Source organism: Amblyomma americanum, chromosome 11 (assembly GCF_052857255.1).
Source record: "Amblyomma americanum isolate KBUSLIRL-KWMA chromosome 11, ASM5285725v1, whole genome shotgun sequence".
NCBI classification, from domain to species: domain Eukaryota; kingdom Metazoa; phylum Arthropoda; class Arachnida; order Ixodida; family Ixodidae; genus Amblyomma; species Amblyomma americanum.
The window spans coordinates 17942979-17964387 of record NC_135507.1 but is presented as its reverse complement, the minus strand read 5'-3'; the positions used below and the strand labels follow the sequence as shown (position 1 = coordinate 17964387).

Sequence of the window (21409 nt, the reverse complement as noted above, 5' to 3'; positions counted from 1 at the left end):
CAGTATAGATACTAAGAGAACCTGAGTAATCAATGAGCACAATTCAGTCAGCAGGGACATAAGAACTTGGCAATTAGGAAGAACATAAGAGGGGAACATGAACACAAGTATAAGGTTGAAAGCACGTGCAGACACATGAAAGCATTACTCAAACTGTCATGAAGACAACGAGCAAGGACTGTCAGGTTTTGAATAGACACAGAAAGGTGCAACCCAAAACTGTAACAAGGGCAGAAATGAATGTCGGAAATAACTCCGATATGTAAGACAGCAGTCCATTCTCGACCTATCATTGCAGACAAGTACCGTACTGATCACGCTAGCTGGTCAGCACAGTCTCTCCAACGGACCCTCTCCTGTGCGGTTTTGACATCAACATAGCTCAAAATTAGCCTACAGCCCTCTAATACCTGTGTCTCTCAATACATATGTATACATTTGCAACACTACACTCCGCATACCATACGATACTGGTTTTTCAGTGTACTCAAGAGCACCTGCAAAAGAAATAAGTGTATGCTAAAGAACCACTGTGGCATCCCTCATAGCTCGAGTCTCTTTGGGATGTAAACACAGTGAAACCGAACCAAACGAACAAAAGAAATGTGATGCAGTCGGGCTTTCAGTCCTCATTTTTGTTAACCTCAGGACCTTCTGTGTCGATAACTGGGTTTTGAAGATTAACCAGAATGCAGCACATGCGCATTATTGAACTCATATGACGAATCATGTCGACGGAGATCCCCGAGTTCAAGACATTAAACAGCTTCAGAGGCTGGATCACCCTTTCAACGTGTATTCGTCCGTACCTGTGCAATATGGTAGCTTTCCTGCACTTTCTTACAGATGAACTGGACATTCCCTTTCGAGAATGGGGGTAGAACGACAATTCCTTCTTTGCCTTCAGCTGGTGCCCTAATTACAGGAAATCCCTTATCAGCAAGTACTACATCCCCTCGCTCTATTTGGTCCAGAAATCTTGACTCCAGCGTGATGTGGGTGTCTTACGTTCGACTCCCATAGGCACCCGAGACAAATGTAATGCAACCATTTGTCAAAATTCCCACCAAGAACTTTTAAGGCGTAGCCACCCTTGTAGTGGGAAAATAGAGCATGTCTTAGTTCATCGTTCAAACTTGCTATTCAAAAAGCAAGAGCTGTTGTATGTCATCTTTGCGTAAAACTCCAGCGCGAATAAGCGAGCGGTTTAACCAAAAGAAGCATCTGATGGTGCGCGTTTAGCATTGCAAGAGTATTTGCAGGGCAATGAGTCTCTTTGCGATGACGCCGTTAGTCGAAAAAAGAAAATCAAATTCAGGACATGCGCTCGCATGCCGAACTGCTATCTGTCAAACATGGGACAAATTTAGGCATCAGACAACCAGTTGGTCGCTAGATGGGCTTGTTGTTCAAGGAGCGCAAGCAAAACTGTTGGCGCCATTCGGTTCTGCGCAGGTATAAAGTACCCGACTAGTCTTTGCCTGCCTTCTATGCCTCTGGGTGCTAAGCTTCGCCGGGAAAATTGTAAATTACGTGGTTTGACGCGGGCTACGAGAAAGATGCCGCAGTGAGATGCTCCGGATTAACTTAGACCATCCTGAAGTTAGTGCGCCGGCAATGCACAGCACACGGGCCTTTTTGTATTCCACCCCCATCGAAAGCTAGTTTCGCTGGTTACCTCGCACCGCGTAGAACACCAGCCAGAGAATGCACCCATACACCACACTTCGTTCCGCTCTTGGGCCGATGCAATCCATTACGGCTAATACCTTTGCTAGTGCGTGCTGTAGCCACTGTGCAGAGTAAGAAAGGCCTTGATAACCTTACACTGGAGACAGGCAACAAGGCAGAGACATCACAGCAAAGTCACAACATAGCAAAGTGTTTTATTTACAGCAGAGTACTCTTCATACAAAGCATGTTGCTTGCAAGCACAGCACAGACATTGTTTGGGCGCCCATATCTGTGCAAAGGAAAAAAAAAATGTGCGCGCACAAATTTATATACACTATTTACAAAGCAGCTTGCTTTGTCATGAAATGCAAGAACTGCCACGTCTGCCAAGGCCCTGGCCTGAATGGCAGTGCCCACAGGAGAGCTGCATTGACAAAAAAAAAAAAAATCCAGAGATCTTTGAGATGCTGCAACACACCCCTGATGAAAGGGCACAGTGCAGTCATACTACTGAAGTTGCCAGCCCTTTTAATGCCATCCCTTCCTCATCAACCTAGTCAGGTGACTTGCAATGGCTGCCAGTGCCATGCTTTGCTGCAGACTCAGGATGTCAGTCCATGTTCCCTGTGGAAGACTGGCAGCTTCATGTAGGAACCTCTCTCAAAGTGGATACTAAAAAGCGGAATAATTTGTTCCAGTCTTCTGTCGTTGCACAAAATGCTTAGTGACGTGTTGTCACTTGCATCGGCCTAAAATCAGGTCCGAGTAATTTTTCACGTAGAAAAGAACTCCTCGTCCCAAGGTCATCTACGCTCTTCCTCAGACGTGGGGAGGCAACGTGTCCCAGAGTATTTGCCGCGCGCTTTCCGTCAGGTGTTCGGGGAACTGAATGTCAAAGCCGACAATGAGGTCGCCACGCTTTGTCGGGTCCTTGGGGTATGGCAGGCCCTGGCCCTGGATGCGCTTGACTGTTGTTGGCTTGACAATGTCCTTGAGCGGGAGGGAGATCTTGCCCTTGGTGAGCGTAGGCACCTCGATCGTCACTCCACACAAAGCCTGAAAGTAGAACAAGGAAAAAGAAATTCAGTACAGCTGTGTCGTATGAAAAACAATGCAAGAGGGAAGAAATGTATCAGGTATAACAGTACACTTTGTTATAAAGAATACGTCAACAGCCTCCTGCCCAACCTATAAATTAATGTTGCTCAGCTATTCAGCCACAGCCTTCAACTGCAACTAGAGATAACAAGCTTTTTAATAACATGTAGAGATTTCCGCAGGCCTCTCAATATTCACCATCAGCTCAATTACGCCCAGTGTAGGACAAAGGCCTCTCCCATGTCTCTCCAATTAACGCTGTCCTGTGCCAGCTGCGACCACCCTATTCCCACAAACTTCTTAATTTCATTCACCCACATATCAGCCGCCCTATCCCTCAACATCAGTGGCCCTCAACTAACCAATAGTAACCATGACCCTACCAAGATTTCCCCATCTCCAGATATATGTCATGTATGACTATAAAATTTGATTTTACCTTCATAATGCAGTTACATCTAAGCCCAGAATGGTCAAACCTACCTGCTTGAGCGTTATCCTGGCTGTGTACCGAATGTCCGCGCCCTCCCTCTTGAACTGCGGGTGCGGCTTGTCGCGGATGATAAACACGATGTCCGCTGGGATGGTGCCAGGAAGCTGGTCCCCTTCGCGCTGGAACGTGATCTTGGTTCCCGCCTTCCATCCGGCTTTCACGTTGATCGTGAGCACCTTCTCCTCGCGCTTGGGTGTCCGTCCGTCCGGTCCCATAACTTTCCGACTGATCTTCATCTTCTTAGTGCAGCCGCGGAGAACCTCTTCGAGTGTCACGTGCAGATCGTGCTCGATGGCCGGGTCCTGGCGGCCATGAGCCTTTCCGCCGCTGCCGGGCCTAGCGCCCGCTGTGAAGCTCTGGGACCGGAACGGGTTGGCTCCGGGCCTGCCACCCATAGGCACACCGAAAGGGTCGCCATCCAGGTCCATGTCGTCTGCACCGGCCCCTGGCCCACCGAAGAACATGTTCATCCCACCAGGCCCTCCGGGTCCTCCTCCGAAGCCGAAGAAGTTCTCAAACGGGTTGTCGGTGCCGAAAAACTGCGCGAACGTGGCACGCGGGTCGCCGTGGAAGGTGTAGGTGAAGGACTGGCCTCCGGGCATGTTGGGACCGCCGCCGCCGCCTCCGCCAGCTCCCCCTTTCAGGCCTTCCTCGCCAAAGCGATCGTAGACGTCCCGCTTCTTTTTGTCGCTCAGCACCTCGTACGCCTCTGCGACCTCCTTGAACTTTTCTTCGGCCTCGGGCGTCTTGTTCTTGTCGGGATGGTACTTGAGCGCGAGCTTCCGGTAGGCCTTCTTGATGTCATCTTCAGAGGCACCTTTGCTGAGGCCGAGGATTTTGTAGTAGTCTTTACCCATGGTGTCCTGCAAAAGTCGAACAAAAGGGCAAAACGAGGTGAGTGCAGGAGTAGAGGAAGACGACCGCAGATAGTAAAAGGACCGCAGTTAGATCGAACGTGTGCAAAGTTTGCAGTCGGTAGAATTTTTTAACGCGACAGCGTTAAGGAGCGGCGTTGACCATGAGCGAAAAATGGCGCATCTCAGTGGACACCTGAACCGCGCCGTAAGGGAAGGGATTTTCCTTACGGTACCGGTGGACACCGAGATATGTGAGATAGGCGCCATATCCTTTCCTTAAAAGCAATTTTCATTTCATTTTCCTTCCCTTACCGCCCGGTTCGGGTGTCCACCGAGATATGCGAGACAGGCGCCCTTTCCTCAAATTGTCCAACGGGCCACGCGTCGCACAGAACGGACGATTGCGTTCCGTACACATTCTGGCAACGCTGCAACACGCTGTCGTCTCACCCTGAAAGACGAAGCTTAAGAGTCCTCCGAATTTTTTTTTTGTTTTGTTCACAGCAGCCGAAGCCCGATCAGCGGGGACGCTTTTTCGTGCAAGTGCAGTAGAAAGTACGAGGGCGAGCCGTCGCCTTTCACACTACGCGGTTTGAACCATGGCCTCTACTCAGAAAACGTCGCCCGCCAGCATCGACCAGCCAACGTTTGCAAGAACCTAAGCGATGCACCGCTAACTAAGAACAAGAAATTCGACACCCCTAAGCGGCGGTATTACCGTTTTTCTGTCCGCGCGCGGGCACGAAATAGCAGGGCGAAAAACAGCTTAGGCCGCACCCAGAATGTGAGGACAGAGACGCAGAGCCGGAACGCGCCGGCCGGGCAAACGGCCCGCTATTGCCGCAATGCGCGCATTCCAGAACCAAACGGTGTCAGTCTTGCGCAATCATAAACCCCTTTCATTAAGCAAATCGAAAAAAAAAAAAGATCGAATCCACTAGGAGCAGACCACATGAACCCGAGCTAGAAGAAAAAAAATCGCAGGCCTTAGCGGCGGATTTAAGTAGCTGAGTTCAGCGAGGAAAGCTTCGAACGCGTTTCTAGAACTTGCTGGTCGGTGCGCGATAAGTTACGGCAAAATTCGCCACGTCCACACAGCAACAGCAACGGCTGTCGGCAGCGTTACGAAATGTATGAAAAACGGGTTTCGGAAACAAAACACCTCATGCGCACTTGAGCAGACAGACTGGAGAGCAGTTAGCTGAGGCGGGCGGCGATCGGGTACCAATGTCACGGAGGACATACGGTAGCGTCCGACCGACGACGCGTTGTAGTACGCCATTAGCAGCAGTTGACCAGCGGAATGAGTGGAAATTCCAGTTACCAAAATTAGCTTGCAAGATATAAGCGTTGTCAGTACATCTACAACCTTAATCACATGTGCAAGACTCCATTTACACGCAGGTGATTTTTTTTCTTTTTTGAGCGGGAGCAGTTTTCTACGTGCATTGAAACAAGACGCGGTTGAAACAACGGGAAACAACGGCATCATGTGACGGGCACAGAATGACTGACTACGGTGTGCAGGCTGCAAAGGACCCCTCCCGAGATTATCGCACTGATTTCTGCACAATTCGATGGAGGAAAACCGTTGTAAGGCATTTTTTTTTTCTCCCATGGCTGCACGAAAAAGGGTCTCAGCGGCCAAGCAAATGGCGGGACGAGCCCCGATCAGCGCGCAAAGTGGGCTGAAAGCACGGCGTTAAGCTTCACGCTATTTTCTTTAGTCGCTAACAGCAAGCTGAACTAACAGATTATAGATCTCTTTACCACATAATAAGAAATCACATCACGCAGTCACATTGACGGCTCGGCCAACGACACGCACCGTGGGCGATGAGCTACTAACATCAAGAAACGAACTAAAATCAAGACGTAAAGTCCACTTACCTTTGGGTTCTTTGGACTTGTAGGTCAGTGAAGGTCGGTACTCTTGCGAGTTCGGTAATCCAAAAATCGCACCAACGTAGTACACCACACTCAGAATCCTTTCTTGTATGCTAGAGCGACTCTGCGGGGAACGGGTATATACGTTGGAAACAGGCTTCCAGAAACGTCTCGAAAACTCTCTGGGTGACGTCTTGTCAGGCAAGTGACGTCACACAAGCAAGTGTCGTCCTCCAGCGGCTGGCACGTTAACCACACTGAAGCAATCAGCTGGCAACGCACAGTGGGATGCCACTGGCAGTCCTTGCCGCTGCCAGCGTAAGGAATATTGCTACACAATTAGCTTCGTTTCACACAGGCTGATTCGCGAACAATGCCTCACCGCTCAGAGCAGCCCTTGCGCAGCAGAGACGTCCCAATGACGCGAATAAGCTGCTGATGAGCCGCAGCTGTTTGTAGCTGCAGGCATAGCTTGGAGGCGCAACCACTGGCAGCCCTTGCAGTTCTCAAAACAACCGCTAAAATTGCGGCGGCGCTGCGTACGATGCCCCACTTGCGCGTCTAGAACATTCTAGTACCTTCTAGAAGGCACAAAATGTGCAATATTGCGCTTTTTATCTCCAAAAAGCAATATAAAGTGAGTTTTTATGAAAAAATAATGGTTTAAAACTTTTATAAATATCTAATAATTATACTTAGCTTTCTAGACATTACTGTCTTTAAAGAATCAATCAGGTGACGTGTCGGCCGAAAACAAAATAAACCAGGCAACCAAGAAGCTTACAAACTGATGATGATGGGGATGGTTGAGAGGGCAGTGGCGACCTCTCCAAAAGCTTGACGCAAACTACGAGTGAGAAATCCTCTTTACTCATACCGCTCAAGCACCGCTTCTCGAACGGCAGCTTGCCGGTCTCATTCCTCCGAGGCCGGTCACACCATCCCGACTTGTCGCAGCGGCCCATTTCCTCCAAGAGGATTCTCGTTATCACCTCACCTCTCTTCGAGCATCGAACAAACCGTTCATCGGCATCCGGCGATCATCATGGAGGTGAGCTACGCTTCCGACTTCCGAAGAACGCAGATCGTAGCAAATCGTAGTGAACGACGATTTGTTGAAAGCGTCATCTTTCCAAAACGCTCGTAGCTAACTAGTACTATGCAGCAGGCAGGAAAGGCTTGCGGTTTAAAATTTGCGGAGGTGTGCTTTAATATTCGGTGAGGCATTTATGGAGACTTTTGTCGAGTAGCACCTGCGAAAGCTTGTGGCTTGGGGCACGGCCGCTTATTTCTCCAGGCTACGATCGGCAGGAAAATCAGCTCTGACATCGGTGTCTGTGCGAGCGTTTCAAGGCAGCGCTATCGAAAAAAAGCAAAGTCGCCAGTATCTGTTCCGGTGATCAAGGGCATGCTATTATCACGTCTAGCGAACTCTTACTGCCGACTGCCTAGCTGTGCGGGGTCGAATCGCTCGTGGCAAAGCACATTGTTATCCTTGCTTTTTTTGAAGCTGCATGCCGGCCTTCTCGAGCTCGGGTTGGGCGTAGCGAACGTGTCAGTGAACCCGTGTTTTTCCCAACAAATAAGCTTTTACAAACATGTGTTTTGTAGGAAGGGCTTTTACGCGAAAGAGCCGGCCCCCTGGGCTCTGTGATTACTACTTTTCCTCTTTGGGACGCACGTAGCGTCCTTCCCTGGGAGTTGTTTCTTTCCCACGATGCGCGTCGCCTTGAAAAAGTAAATAAAATAGAAATAAAGCCGGCAGGCTACTCGGCACGTTTACACCAGTCTCCCTTTCCCCTGCTCTTTTCAACCGGGTAATCTTTCCTTCTTACGCTCCTGATTTCCTCGTTGGTCTGTGGCCAGAGGAAAAGAAGGTAGGAGGACTGCAGACGCCGTCGGCGGCGCGTGTAACGGCGATCCGGTGTGCGCACTTTTACCTGTGCACCGGAAAGAGCGGTGTCGGGTCGGTGTAACGCCCTAGTACTAGTACCTTGAACGAACTGTCTCGCTTCTTAGGAAGACCAGACGTGATGGAAACATAGAGCAGCGCGCTGTTCGCATTTCTCGGTTAGCTTTGCGAGTTTTTTCAAGGCCATAGGTAATTGAGGTAGACGCCTGTCTCATTCTGTTTCCTGCTTCTGCAGAGGCGCCCATTTATTGCACCTTTGCCTTCTTTTTATTTCCTGTGGTTCAGGAAAAACGCTGCACCTTGATGCTTAGTCTCGTATAAGTGTGGTGTGATCCACATAGTTGTACGTCTAGTTCTTACAGCACGGTGCATGGCTGACTGAAGATGCGAAAGAAGATTGTCGCTTCTTTCATGTGCACTATCTTGATAGTGGTTGTAGAGGATATGCACCTATCTGAAAATGTGTACAGAAATTCAATAAAATGCCTTTGGCAACAATATCGACAGTTAGGCTAGTCGGTAAGGTAATACAGGAAGTACAGGTACAGGTAGTAAGGAAGTACAGTGTCAAACATGAAAATGATTGCAGGAAACAACAGGTCTTAATTGTGCCCACTTTAACCTAAATGGCATTTGAACAGACATGGAATATATACATTTTTAAACCACTGACACAACGATATGCCTGAGGAGACTGTGCTTTACTAGGTAAAACTAACGACAATTTTTGAAAGAATGTATCAGTTTTACACGCCACGATAATCATGGCTTATGGGATCAACCAGAAATGCTACTAAATGATCTGTCGGGTTAGTTGACTGTTATTTCTTGCTAAAATGACAATGTTGGAAAGGCGTGCATAATGTTCACACTTCTTCCAAACCACAGTCAAATAGGGGTGTTAACTAGTGACTAGACTTCTTACAGTCGCTAAGGTATAACTTAGCACAATGGACACTGTAATCCACAAAACAACTGGCCAGGATATGCCGTGTTGCTTCCTGTGTAAGTTTCCATTTTTCACACTGTTTGTACCCTAAGGAGTCTATTGACGTCAAACGGCAGCAGTTGCTTAAAGGTTCGAGCATCTGCCTCATATGCGGGAGGTGCTGGGTTCGGTCCCCAGTGCCGCCAGCTACCCACCGGTTATACAATGACTACAGCTTTCCCCTGGCTTGGTGCTCGGCTTCTTTGGGGTGAAGTGCTTGGAAAATGGGACTTCGACACCACCTTGAGTATACGATAAACACCTTGTGCCATAAGAATCATTATCATCATCTGTTAACTTCCGTGGAATGAACGTGGAATGAGTTAGGACACTTGATTTGTCAGATGTGAAAACATTCATGGCTCACTGAGGTCGCATGTGACAAAAAGATTACGCGGAAGTGTCTTGAAACGGAAGGCAGGAGTTTAATCGGATTATGCATAGGTTTGGTTTAGGATTGTTTTGATGCTGTTTATTTTTATCCACTGGTTTACATGGCTTATTCTATCATTTTTTTGCACGCTCTTCTCTGAAGATTGAGGTTGTGGCAGCCGGTTCGAACAAGCAAGTGGCCAAGCTTCATGGGGTGAGCAAAGAAAGGTTTTGGTGGTACTGTGGCCAGTTCCATTCCTTCATGGAATGTTCTGCAGTGCTTATTTTCTAAACTACTTTTCTTCATTCCAGCTGAACGAGAGCACAACGGTCTTGGACATTAAGAAGCAGGTTCACCGCCTCAGTAAGTTGTTTCCTGAGTGCTAATGTTGAGGGAGTGATCTTATGTTGCCTGCAGCATTGAGTGACATGCACTTATTCGCTTGTTTCTCTTGCAGGGCCGAAACTGTACCCTGACAGGCAGGCCCTGAAGAGTGACCCAAGTAAGGATTTTAAATATATAATTCTTTTTTCTTTTTCAGAATGCTCTTTAGAAATATGGCAGGAAGTGAAATGCACTTGAAGAGCTGTAGCAAACTTTTTATCATATTGTGCTATTATCTAGCTAGAGTGGGTGAGCTTGTATACTTCATTTCTCGTTTTTATTTTTTCAGACTTGCCATGTTTTTTCTCCCCTCAACATGTGCTTCAGCCTTAGCAGTTGCGACATAGCCCCTTGTCATTCACAAGAAAAATGCTTTTGGAGATTGTAGGGCGTTTTACGAGCGATGTTGTCACAGAAGACATTTCTAAACATGCAACTTAGTTGATGATGTCCAAGCAGAAATTAGGAGGAAGAAATTTTCTGAGGGCACTTAAGTCTGCTTACTTGGAGGAATGCGAAAGCATGTGTTTTGAGGAAAGGAAAGATTTTTGAGAAAAAGCAAAGGAGGAAGTAGCTCTCCCCACGCCTTAAAGCATGCAACTGAAGGTGCATATGTCATAAGTGGAATCCCCCAACCACCTCCCCCCTTTGCAAGTCTCAGAAAGCAGGCAATTGAAGGTGCATATGTCATTGGTCCCAACCCCTGTCACAAGGTAGCCTCCAACTTTACTAGAACATGTAAGCTTTATGCAAAGAGAAATGCTATGACACTAACCAGAATGCTGTATGACTAACGGTTGCTCAAAATTCAAAGGTCAACTGGTGCGACACCATGTTGGGCCACATATGGTGAGGTCTGTAGCCACACTTGACCTCTTGCTCACTTGTAGGTCAATCGGCAATGCACGGCAAAATCGGCTTTACCTAGCATAGTGAAGCTTTCGCTTCAAAAATTGTTTTGGATAGGACACGTAAAACTGCAATCAGAGCGGTCAGTTTAAGGTGGAACGCTTACTCCACTGCAACCGATGTATTGTGAGTGTTTTTTTATCTGGTCATGTTTTTTCTTTGCAGAGGCCAAAACGCTGAAAGATGAGAGCACCCTCAAGGATCTCAGGGTTCAATCTGGGGACAAGTTGTACCTCAAGGACCTGGGACCCCAGATTGGCTGGAAGACGGTAAGCGGAAGACTTGCGTATTCTGTTAGCGTGATTAATGGATTTTTACATCCCAAAGCAACATTGTGGCTGCGGCGACCCGTTGCAAAGTGAATATCGTGGGCTCTGACTTGATTCCAACCACGTTTAGGCCCTTACATATGCACTGCAACCAGTGAGCATCCATGACAGTTATCGATGTCTGCAGTCCTGTTCCCTTGTTACTGCCGTCATGTTATCGTGTTATTGACCGTGCTGAAAACTCCACATGGTGGAAGCTTTAGCCGTGAGCTAGAACACAGGTTTTCACTACTTTGTAAGTTTATGTACTGGGGTGTTTTACACATATGATTGGTGCTTACATAAGTGGTCAGCCAGGTTTGTTTGGGTGCTGTTTCTTCCCTGTGGGTTGATATGGAGGATTACCTTGATTTCATGCTGTTTTGCTTATCAGGTGCTCACGGATGGCAGAAATGTACAGATGCATAAAGAATAGAGAGGAAAGCTTGCTGCGAATTTGTGCTTATGGTGAGATTGAAAGTAGGGTTATGTTTCTGTATTTGATTGGGTACTGGTTTTAGAGATTGGCTGGTGCACCCTTGGCTGCTTGTGCTTATACATGCTAAGGCAGGTGTCCATGCAAGGTGCTGGTAACTGTCGCATTCAAGTTGGACACCTTAACTGAGCTGTCAGGGGGAAGGGATGAAGGAGGGAGTGAAAGAAGAGAGAAAGAGGCACTTAATGGAGGCTTCTGGAGTGATTTTGATTACTCGGGGATGTTTAATGTACATGGATATTGCACAGCACACAGGCTATTTCACCTTTTGCCTCCATCGAAGTATCGCTGCAGCCGCAATTTAAATCTCATGACCTTCAGTGGAGCAGCTGAACACCTTAGCCACTGCACTATTGTACCAGGTCTAGTCAAGATACGTCTTGCAACAATGGTAAACTGTGGATAAATAATTATAGGCTCCAAAGCCTCAGGAGACCTGGCGCAAATTTATGGTTTCCATATGTATGCTTGTATGCATGCTTTGAAGCATTGTTTGTTTTGGATGATCTAAACCATGTGTACCATCCACCTTTTGCTTACGGTCGCATCTTCTGCGGATGGAAGTACCATTTGTTGTCCACAAGACTAGAAGTCTGGTTGACATAGTTGTTGCTTTATTAGACATCTGATGCCACTGCTCTCCCTTTCATGCTAGGTGTTCTTGGTGGAGTACTTTGGACCCTTGGCTCTGTACCTTGTCACAGTCAGCCGGCCATCTTGGTTGTATGGCCAGTATGCAGCACGTCATCAGATGGACATTGCTGTCAGGTTGGTTTCTTTTGTTAACAACCCTGTGTGAGCTTGCTCCTGAATTGTCGCTGTGTGTCGCATATTTTATGGTCTGCTTCATGGCTGTGCATTTGCTGAGAAACAGTTTTTAATTTGCAAAGTGCCTTCAGTCGGAGGCTTTACCCTGGATACATGTTATGGGCTGTTCTTTTTGCCCCTGCAAACTTTTTGTTTGGCTGGAATGCATGCTGCCAACCTTCACTCTGCACCACTGATGTCAGAAGTAAACGATGCACAGCTCCACGACCTGATTGCAGTGGTCTTCACAGTTACATCTTGAAAATTCAGGTGCATAGTGTGCAGCTGCTGAAGTACAGCCCTAAAGTACAGTCGTGCGTTAGTGTCTTTTCATCTTTGAATCAGTGTATTATGTGCTGTACACAAGGCTGAGCAGCGATCACAAAATGTGAGCCATTATTAATTAAGAAACCCTTTTCCAGTCTGCTTCGTTTTCCAGTGAAGAAATTTATATTCCAGCTTATCTTGGCTTCTGCCTTGTATTCCGTCTTATTAGCTACCGCAGTTTATTATTATTCCAGTCTCTTTTGCATGCTATTTATCGCTACTTTTGCTGAGGGCCCCCTTTTGCCCGTATTGTTGTCTCAAGTGCGTGACTCTTGGTTGCTCTTTCTGACTTCATGCGTGCTCAAGCTGTCTATTGGTTGTGCAGGGTTGCAGCTGGCTGCTGGAGTGTGCACTATGTCAAGCGGCTGCTGGAGACGCTCTTTGTGCACCGGTTCTCGCACGGCACCATGCCTATCATGAACCTTTTCAAGGTGAGTCACGCTTCTCTCTTTTTAAACCGTTCATTTTGTTTTTACTTTTCTTGCGTTGTGCTCGGGGTGAACCTCCTCCCTGCTCTGTGCAGCAACTGCCCGTCACTGTTGACTTTTACCGCTTGCCTAAGCTCTTGAAGAGTAGGCCAATTTTCTGCAGTCTTTACCTCAAAAGGAACATATGCATTTGCAGATTTAAGCTTTTGTCTTTGAATAATTCAGTGGACTTTTGCTCATTTCAAAACTGTCTTTTTTTATTGATTATTTTTCCGTGTGGATGAATTCATGCTTATTTCAGTGATATAATGTGGCGTCTAAGAGCACTGAAAAGTCACCTACAGTTAAAGCTCAATTTAACGAAGTTGAGGGGAGCCGCAAATTATTTCGTTATATCGGGAACTTTGTTAAATGGAGTGATGCATTTCTCGATCACTTAATTGGATACAATCGATTATATGATGCAGCCGCATTCAGAAAGCTACTGCGGCATCATATTTGCGAAACATACATACGCCGAAAATGAAGCTGCGGCCAGCCGATACGACCGACATCGCTAGCATGCATGAAAAGAAACAAGAATTATTACCACAACAAGAAGGGCCCCAGGAGATTACAAATTTATTTACCAGCAAAAAAGTCGGTAATCTTTACTTGCATGCGCTTCGTAAGCAATGGCCGCATAGATTTCTCATAAGTCTGAAGTGTGTCCGGTGCGACTTCGGTCCCCTCGTGTGTTCCGGCAAACTGCCGCAGCAGGTCAAGGGCATCCATCACTTGACCCTGTGTCGGCACGGGAGCTTGGTGATCACCGTGTTCGTGATCATCAGTGTCGTCTTCAGCATCTTCGCCCGCTTCTCACTCCACGCTTCCCACAAGCCGCAAGATACCGCCGTCATCCAAAACTTCTGTCGTGACTGTGTTTGCGTCGGCACTCACGTAGTCGATGAAACTTTATGGGCACTTCATCCACTGAGCGCAGATACTCCTAGGCACCTTCGTGCTAGTGCACAGCGCTTGCGTAGTCTGGTACAGCTTTGGCAGTTTCAGAGCCTAGTGTATCGTAGTTAGCAGCCCTGAACACGCTAGTCAGTAGAGTTCGCGGCGCGCTTGCTTGCACACACCACGTCCGCGTTTATGATTAGCAAGGCTAGACTGACTGTATCACGTCCGTGTCCGCGAGTAGCACGGCTAGACTGACTGTAGGTGCTGTAGGCCTAACAAGCTGAGCTCGGCAAACACGATACAACATTTGCAAAGAAAAACAGAAAGAAAAAGGAAGGCGAAAGCACGAGGTAATTTCCGCAGAAGAAACCGCAACAGCGCCACCTATGGCGTGCAACGCGAAACTTTTTTGCCCGTGGCGCTATCTGGTCAACTCAACTCAATATTATCTCATTTTCACGGCAGCACGCTCGGGAAGAGCGGTTGCTGCCCTCCAGACTGGCTGTGTCGTTTTGTGCTGCGTAGATTGGTAAAAGCGGGACGAAAGGCACTCCGCGATGTGGCCGTTGGCTTGAGTCAATAAATTTTGGGGCGTTCTCTACAAAATAGACCGAAAAATAACAGCTTTTCACGCTCGTTTTTCGAGAAAAGGTTTGTTACATCGATACAGATGACGAAATTGGTTTCGTTATTTCGTGTCAGTCAAAGCATTAGACCCTATGGGCGTCTGAAGGAGAATCGGGATATCTTCATTAAATTGGGTTTCGGTAAATCGAGTTTTGACTGTATATGTTTATCTTAGCTTTTTGCCAGCTCAAGCATTTGATTTACAAACAAATGATGCATAATTGATCACATTTAGAGCTGTGCTTGTTCAAGGCTATGTTATTGCCATTACTGAAAGTAATGGAAGTAAATGATTCAGCTGTGAGACAGAACTTTCAGGCAGTCTGATTAACTAAAGGTGGGATGTCATGTTAGTGTTGAAATGTTGAAATGAAATGTTAGCATTGATAGAGGACGACGGGGTATTGTATAGTCTGTGAGTTGACTGCAGCAATGGAACTACCATTTAACAGTAACGGTAGCCAGAATAAGACCTTTTATGACATTTCTGCATGGTTTCACGCCAGTGTCCTTATAGGCAGTGGAGGAACCTACTTAATAAAGTAACTGGCCTAGTCGGGAACAGTGCTACTCTAGCATATGACACTTGGCGAGGAGGGACATGGAGACTCTTGGCACGCAGAGGCATTTCAGGTAGTGGAGCAATGCTTCAAAACGCATGGCTACACTGCTTAAACAAAGGTAGTCATCTAACCGGCTGGAGTACATGATTAATTCCTCTTTTGATTTGGTAATTCCTACTTAATAGCAAGCTAGCTAGCTGTGGCATTCATGTCATGATAATAATAATAATAATAATAATAATAATAATAATAATAATAATAATAATAATAATAATAATAATAATAATAATTGGTTTTTGTGCAAGGAAATGGCGCAGTATCTGTCTCGTATATCGGCGGACACCTGAACCAGCCCTGAACCCGCGGTAAGGGAAGGGATAAAGGAGGGAGTGAAAGAAGAAAGGAAGAAAGAGGTGCCATAGTGGAGGGCTTCGGAATAATTTCGACCACGTGGGGATCTTTAAGGGGCACTGACATCACACAGCACTCAGGCGCCTTAGCGTTTTTCTCCCATAAAAACGCAGCCGCCGCGGTCGGGTTCGATCCCGGGTACTCCGGATTCATGTCATGGATGCTGAGTTAATGACACCCAAATCGAAATCAACAAGAAATCGGCTAGGCCAGAGAATGCAATGTGAGAGCAAGATAATCTATGGTCGTCTAGGGTAACAGAGGTGATCCGAAGAGAAGGCAAGCACAGCAGGGGGTGGCAGAAAGTCAGGTGAGTGGATGAATTTAGGTAGTTCGCAAAGATAAGGTGGCTGCAGCTGGCTCAGGACAGAGTTTATTGGAGAGGTATGGGGGAGGCCTTTGTTCTGCAGTGCGGTTAAGCTGACAGTGATCTTCATGTGAAGAAGGCGGCATTGGGGTTTTTTTTTTGTGCACGTGCGCCTGTTTTACAACAGTTATTCTGTTTTAACCCATTCGCTTCCGAAGCCGGCGATCCGCCAGCCGCATCGGCAAAGGCCAAACTGCAATAAGCCAGCTATTCGCCGGCCTCTGGAAAAATGTGTTTTTAAAACACTCCGATAGATGGCGCTTCCGTCTGCACTGTTGTTGGGTTGTTTCGTCCTTTTAACACCAGATGGACATAGTTTTCCACTATTTTTGAGCTTGGTTGTTTGAAAACAAAAGAAGTTGGCGTCCCCGCTTTTTTGTTGGCTCGTTTGCTGCGTCCTGCGTCTCGAGCATGGCGTCGCGAAAAAAGAAAGCCCTCTCGTATGAGGAAATTCTCGAGTTGGTGTTCCACAGTGGTAATGAAAGTGACTGTGGTGACGCTCCAGAATCTGCCTCGGACCGCAGTCACGTCAGCAACCATGTGGCCATTGTTTGCAAAACTTTACGGCTGGAAGAGGCTCCTTAGGAGCCTTATGCCCTTGCCACTGTGGTTGCCAGAGGAAAGCAAGCTCAACCAAACTCTTGCTGTGATTGACCGCAGCAGAACAGGGCAAGCACAGAGAACAAGAAACCCGCACTTAGAGCTTAGAAGCAGCTGTATTACCTGTATCACATGCTCTGTGCGAGCACTGCTTCCCGAAACCACCTAGCCCCACCTGGGTACCGTTAGTTGTCCAGGAAGGTGGGGAGACCTTTTTCTATTTTGAAAATGAACAACAATGCCATTTTCCCTAGGCAAACTCCCATGTGCAGCTATCTCTCTGAAAAAAAAGAAATAGCATTGAATTTTCTCACGGAGTGTGTGTGCTGGCAGGAATTGGAGAGGTGCCCTGTCCAAGCATTTTTCTTGTGGCTTTGTCACTGCCATAAAGTTTTCTGTTGAGAAGTTGAAAATGCTGAGTGGAGAATGTGTGGAAGAGAAGAGAGCAGAAGCATGATACCTCTGCTAGTTTTTTTCGGTTCTCATGCCATTTGTTTTTGTCCACAGAACTGCTCATACTACTGGCTGTTCGGCCTCTACATTGGCTACTACGTCAACCACCCCCTGTACACTCCTCCAGGTGTGTGCATGGAAGCGTACTGCTTGCTTTCAAAAACTGCATTTTTTTGCTCCAATGAAAGTGAATCGAAGTGCTATGGGCAATCATGTCAATGTTGTTGCGTGGCGAAGACTGGCTGCTGAGGTAGTATTATATTTGTTGCATTGCTAGTGATGGTTTTGCTAGTAAGTCGCAGCTATTGAGGGCTTAATAAGGTATTCTTTTTTTTTTGGTTACCCACTGTTGAAAAAGAAGTTAGTAGTAATATTTAACAGTGCGAAACTTGCTATCAAGTATGTTCTGTATATCTAACAAAGGCTAACGCAGTACATTTGAAAGGTGTACTGTTGTTATCACATTGTTTTACTGGCTTTTTTACTGTCTTCTAGTAATACCCAACTTTGTTTTATTTCTGAATAATTCACAGCACCTAGAATAAACTAAAATTGCACTGTGCTTGTGGAAAACTGGCAGCCGTATTTACATGTATTTTACACGACCATGAATGCTAACGTGAGGGCCGTGTTAGGGACATCATGAAAATGAAAAAAAAGAAAAAGTGTTATGATTATAACGTGATCACAGTTCGTTCAAGCCAACTATAGACGATGTGCTAAGGGCTTGGAACAAACAAAGATGCACAGATACCGAAGCAACAAATGAATCGATATTATCGATATATGCGGTATCATTTACGGTGTCAGACAGTATGGCGCATTAGCCCACACTCTCGTTATATTCGTGTGAACACTGTGCTATGTTCACAATGTTTTTATCACAACCACTCCCCACTATGTCTTAGGGCCTTGAGGAAATCATGAGTAAGTAATACTCCTGTTACATGAATATTTTCAATGGCAGTTAGTGGTGTTACACAGCAGCGCCATTTACCGCCAACGGCAGTTCAGTTTGACTGACGTCGAGGGCTACAGTTGTACTGGTCAAGTGACAAGATGGCAGTCAGTGGACCCGCTGCATTGGTGGAATTTCCCACTGTCATATGTTCTCAAATCACGTGAACGCTTGTTGTCTTGGCTAGTACAAGTCCCAGTCTACAGCTGTTGCTACTCTATGTGTGTAAACGTGCAAAGCCATGAAACGGCGCCAGAAAAACAAGGGCTAGGTGGTGAAGCCAGATGTGCTTCTACTGAATTGTCTTAGCTCTGTGTGGTGTTCATTTGCGGCGCACACAAAGCGTGGGTTTAAATTGCACTGTATAACCTCCTGTAAGGGCCATGCCCGTGTATGAGCCGCACTCCCTGTTGTGGACTAGATGATTTAAAAAAAAAAATATGGTTGTCCTATTTTTCCTATTTTAAAAAATTCCTGCATGGGCCACACCTTCAAGATTTACACCCGAATTTAAAAAAATAGTGCTGCCCTTACACGAGTTTTACGGTAATTCAATGAAATAAAGCATGAATCATTGTTTGCAATCAGAAATAAAGATAGAAAAGTATTTTTTCATTTATTAATCACCAGCATGTTTCGGGGATATGCTGCATAGCTGCAGCAGTCTGCCATTTCAATGTCAGTTTGAGAGCTGAACTGTTGCTCAACTGAAAGGAAGTTGAAACTGTCCATGTGACAGGGTTACAAGCCTGTGCGTTTAGAATTCACGCATCTATTCTGCAGTTTAACAACTTTAGTCCTGCGGCTAGTAAAGGTTGGCAGATGGTTTACGCAGAGTGAATGCCATTGTGCTGTTATTTTGATTGCAAGCTTGTGTAATCTTGCTACTTCACTCTGTCTAATGGATTTAGCGTTTTTTCAGCTACGCATAATTCGTTGGACTTGTAGCCGATGGGTGAATGTCTAATTTTTGTCTGGCTGTTCGTGTAGAGGCTTTGTGCGGTAAAAAAAAGTTGGATAGTGAGGATATGCATGTTTCTTTGCGATTATTCTGTGCAGTGTTGGGACCAGTGCAGGTCTACGGTGGCTTGGCCGCATTTGTGGTGAGTACTCCCCAAGTGGCATAATGCTTTACGAAACAGACTGTAATGATAACGACAACATGTGGCGATTGCTAAAAGCTAGCAGTGTTTCACCTTAATACAGTGCTTTGTTCTAATTATATGCACAATTTTTTTTTGTCTCTGTGCAACAAACCTTGTTTGTACCCATATTTTTTAGACTTTGTTGGATTGAATTGTAGTTACCCTGGCAAGGAAACCTTTCGTTACACCAGTATAATGTGTTAGCTGAGACTCAAGTGTGATCCACTTTAACCTGTTGGTAAAAAACTTCCGTGCTGGTGGAAAGGTGCACAGCAGTTCAGGGTAGTAATAACAGCACAGCCTGTGTGAACTAGCATAAGTGGCTTGGTTTATTCATTGCTTTGTTGTTATACTAGCTTTTTGTTTTGCTGTGTAGTTTGCAGAGTTGGGCAACCTGAGCATCCACATTGCCCTTAGGAATCTCAGGCCTCCTGGTGAGTAGTTCTCATTTTCCCCTTTTAGGTCATGCCTGCCATCCAGTCATTCATTTCTTGTGGAGGGTCGATTAGGGATTGTGATATCTTGCTGTGAGCTGACTGAACACTGCAGAAAGTCATCAGCACCAGGTGGAATGAAGGTTTTAAAATGCATGCAATGTTGATAACTGAGCCTCCCTTAAGTGAAACCTACACCTTGACCTTGTGGCTCGTATAACTGGAATCACTTGTCTGCAAAGAAGTACAAGAATAAATGTGATATGTGAAAGGTTGTGAAATAAATATTGATTGTGCTTTAATGACTGCCTCTCGTGCTATTAAATGATGGCTTTTAATGATGAAGTGATTTCCATTAATAGTTCCATTTCCATTAGTGTGCTGTTGAGGTGCTCGTAACTTCTTTATTCTAGCTCTACTTGGCCTTTGAAGCGCATTGTATTGAATACAGTTGACAGCTATAATAGTAGACTGACAGGCTGTTTCTGTGATGCATCTTTGACTCTGCGGAATGAACCTCTATGTATGCAAAAGGCACGCGGCAAGCGCATTGTAGTGCCTATTGCGTAGTTTGCACTATATGTCTCATGACTTGACCCAGTGTGGGCATGAGGCATCGAGGTGTTAGGCAGCTTCGGGATGTAATGGCATTTTCAGAAGTATGTGTGATGCTGCCGTTGATTGTGACTGTGTTGTTATGTGAAGTTTTCATGGCTCGCTTCTTTCATAGAGTTTTTTTTTTATGTTTATGATCTCTGGACAACCTCTATAACCTTCAGCATAATGCCAAGAAGGTTTTTAATCTCGGCAGACTGTCCGAGTCTGATACCTCTCTGTGCTCCTTGTTTGGAAAAGACTTGGTGGACGTGTGCCGCTGTTACAAGACTTTGTGATGGCTGCCAACCCTGTGCAGGCACCAAGGAGCGCCGCATCCCTGTGCCCACGGGCAACCCGTTCACCCTGCTGTTTGACTTTGTCTCCTGCCCTAACTACACCTACGAGGTCATGGCTTGGCTCTCCTTCACCTTCATGACCCAGTGCCTGCCAGGTGAGGTCACCTATGGGTGCTGCTGAAGAGTTGGTTGCGGGCAAAAAATTTCCAAAAATGTCATCGGCAGTTACCGCATCTGTATAACGTGACGTTAACTGATAGCTGGCCGTGGCAGTGATTGCGCCATTTGCCACGTAACACAGTGGCTCCCTCTGTGCATAAAGGTGCCGGCAGCACAAACATCAGCTCCTACTGCTGTGCACAAAAGACACCACAAATCTGTTGCATGGCAAACGGCGCTACTGCCCTTAACAGCTGTTATGAAATGTTAAAAAGGTGTTTACCTAACACGACAAAACTTTCAGCATCGGCTGCATGTATAAGGAGGATGCGAAAAAAGAATGTGACAAGAAAATGGTTTGGTCCCATGCGAGTTTCATGCAGTGTTCACTGTTTTCTCCCATCTGCAGCCGGACTGTTCACCCTGGCCGGCTTCTACCAGATGACTGTGTGGGCCCTGGGCAAGCACCGTCAGTACAAGGCCGAGTTCCCCAACTACCCTCGTCAGCGCAAGGCAATTGTACCCTTCCTCATCTGAGCTGCATCAGGCAGCTCTTGGGAGACATCTCTCATGCTCATCATCTACCAATGTGTCGTGCACACGTCGTGGGTTTCCTTCGTTGTACTCCACTACTTCTGCAGCTGTTCCTTCTCTTTCTTCCTGGTGGTTCTGTCTGTCCTCACGGACACTACTTCTCATCTTGCTGTTTGATGTGCACGCGTGTGATGTCTTGCCCTCTGGCACACTTTTTTTTCCTACTACGAGACAACATTCCGATGGCCAAGTATTAAGGACCAAGAAATACTCGACCCAGTCGTACATTCTTTGTTCTTGTGTTGTTCTCTTCTGGGGGCAAAAATAAATTTTTTTTTTTCACCTCTGTTGGCAAGACTCTGCTCTTTCTGCCATTTCC

General features: G+C 46.4%; 2 protein-coding genes across 2 annotated transcripts; one reads left to right on the top strand and one right to left on the bottom strand.

Moving 5' to 3' along the window:
• Positions 1-1866: 1866 nt before the first annotated feature.
• LOC144111105 (dnaJ homolog subfamily B member 4) lies at positions 1867-6517 on the bottom strand. The gene is made up of 3 exons (XM_077644242.1): positions 6013-6517; positions 3256-4128; positions 1867-2730 (listed from the first exon to the last, which is right to left on the bottom strand). The coding sequence occupies exons 2-3, from the start codon at positions 4120-4122 to the stop codon at positions 2494-2496; spliced, it is 1104 nt and encodes a 367-aa protein (XP_077500368.1). The 5' UTR covers positions 4123-4128; positions 6013-6517; the 3' UTR covers positions 1867-2493.
• A 317-nt stretch (positions 6518-6834) lies between these two features.
• On the top strand, positions 6835-21379 carry Sc2 (trans-2,3-enoyl-CoA reductase Sc2). The gene is made up of 12 exons (XM_077644089.1): positions 6835-7060; positions 9445-9495; positions 9594-9645; positions 9740-9784; positions 10741-10844; positions 12035-12147; positions 12839-12944; positions 16962-17034; positions 18925-18968; positions 19387-19444; positions 20358-20492; positions 20906-21379. Exons 1-12 carry the CDS (start codon positions 7055-7057, stop codon positions 21031-21033), a joined length of 915 nt encoding a protein of 304 aa, XP_077500215.1. The 5' UTR covers positions 6835-7054; the 3' UTR covers positions 21034-21379.
• Positions 21380-21409: the final 30 nt, after the last annotated feature.

What these genes read in the sequence shown, in the direction of transcription:
- Sc2 (XM_077644089.1), top strand. An exon ending in GAAGCAGGTTCACCGCCTCA is followed by an intron (nt 9,646 to 9,739) that starts GTAAGTTGTTTC and finishes TTTCTCTTGCAG; the next exon opens with GGCCGAAACTGTACCCTGAC. An exon ending in TAGGAATCTCAGGCCTCCTG is followed by an intron (nt 19,445 to 20,357) that starts GTGAGTAGTTCT and finishes AACCCTGTGCAG; the next exon opens with GCACCAAGGAGCGCCGCATC.
- LOC144111105 (XM_077644242.1), bottom strand. Translation starts at nt 4,122, where the DNA reads ATGGGTAAAGACTACTACAAAATCCTCGGCCTCAGCAAAGGTGCCTCT. An exon ending in CCAGGATAACGCTCAAGCAG is followed by an intron (nt 2,731 to 3,255) that starts GTAGGTTTGACC and finishes TTCTACTTTCAG; the next exon opens with GCTTTGTGTGGAGTGACGAT.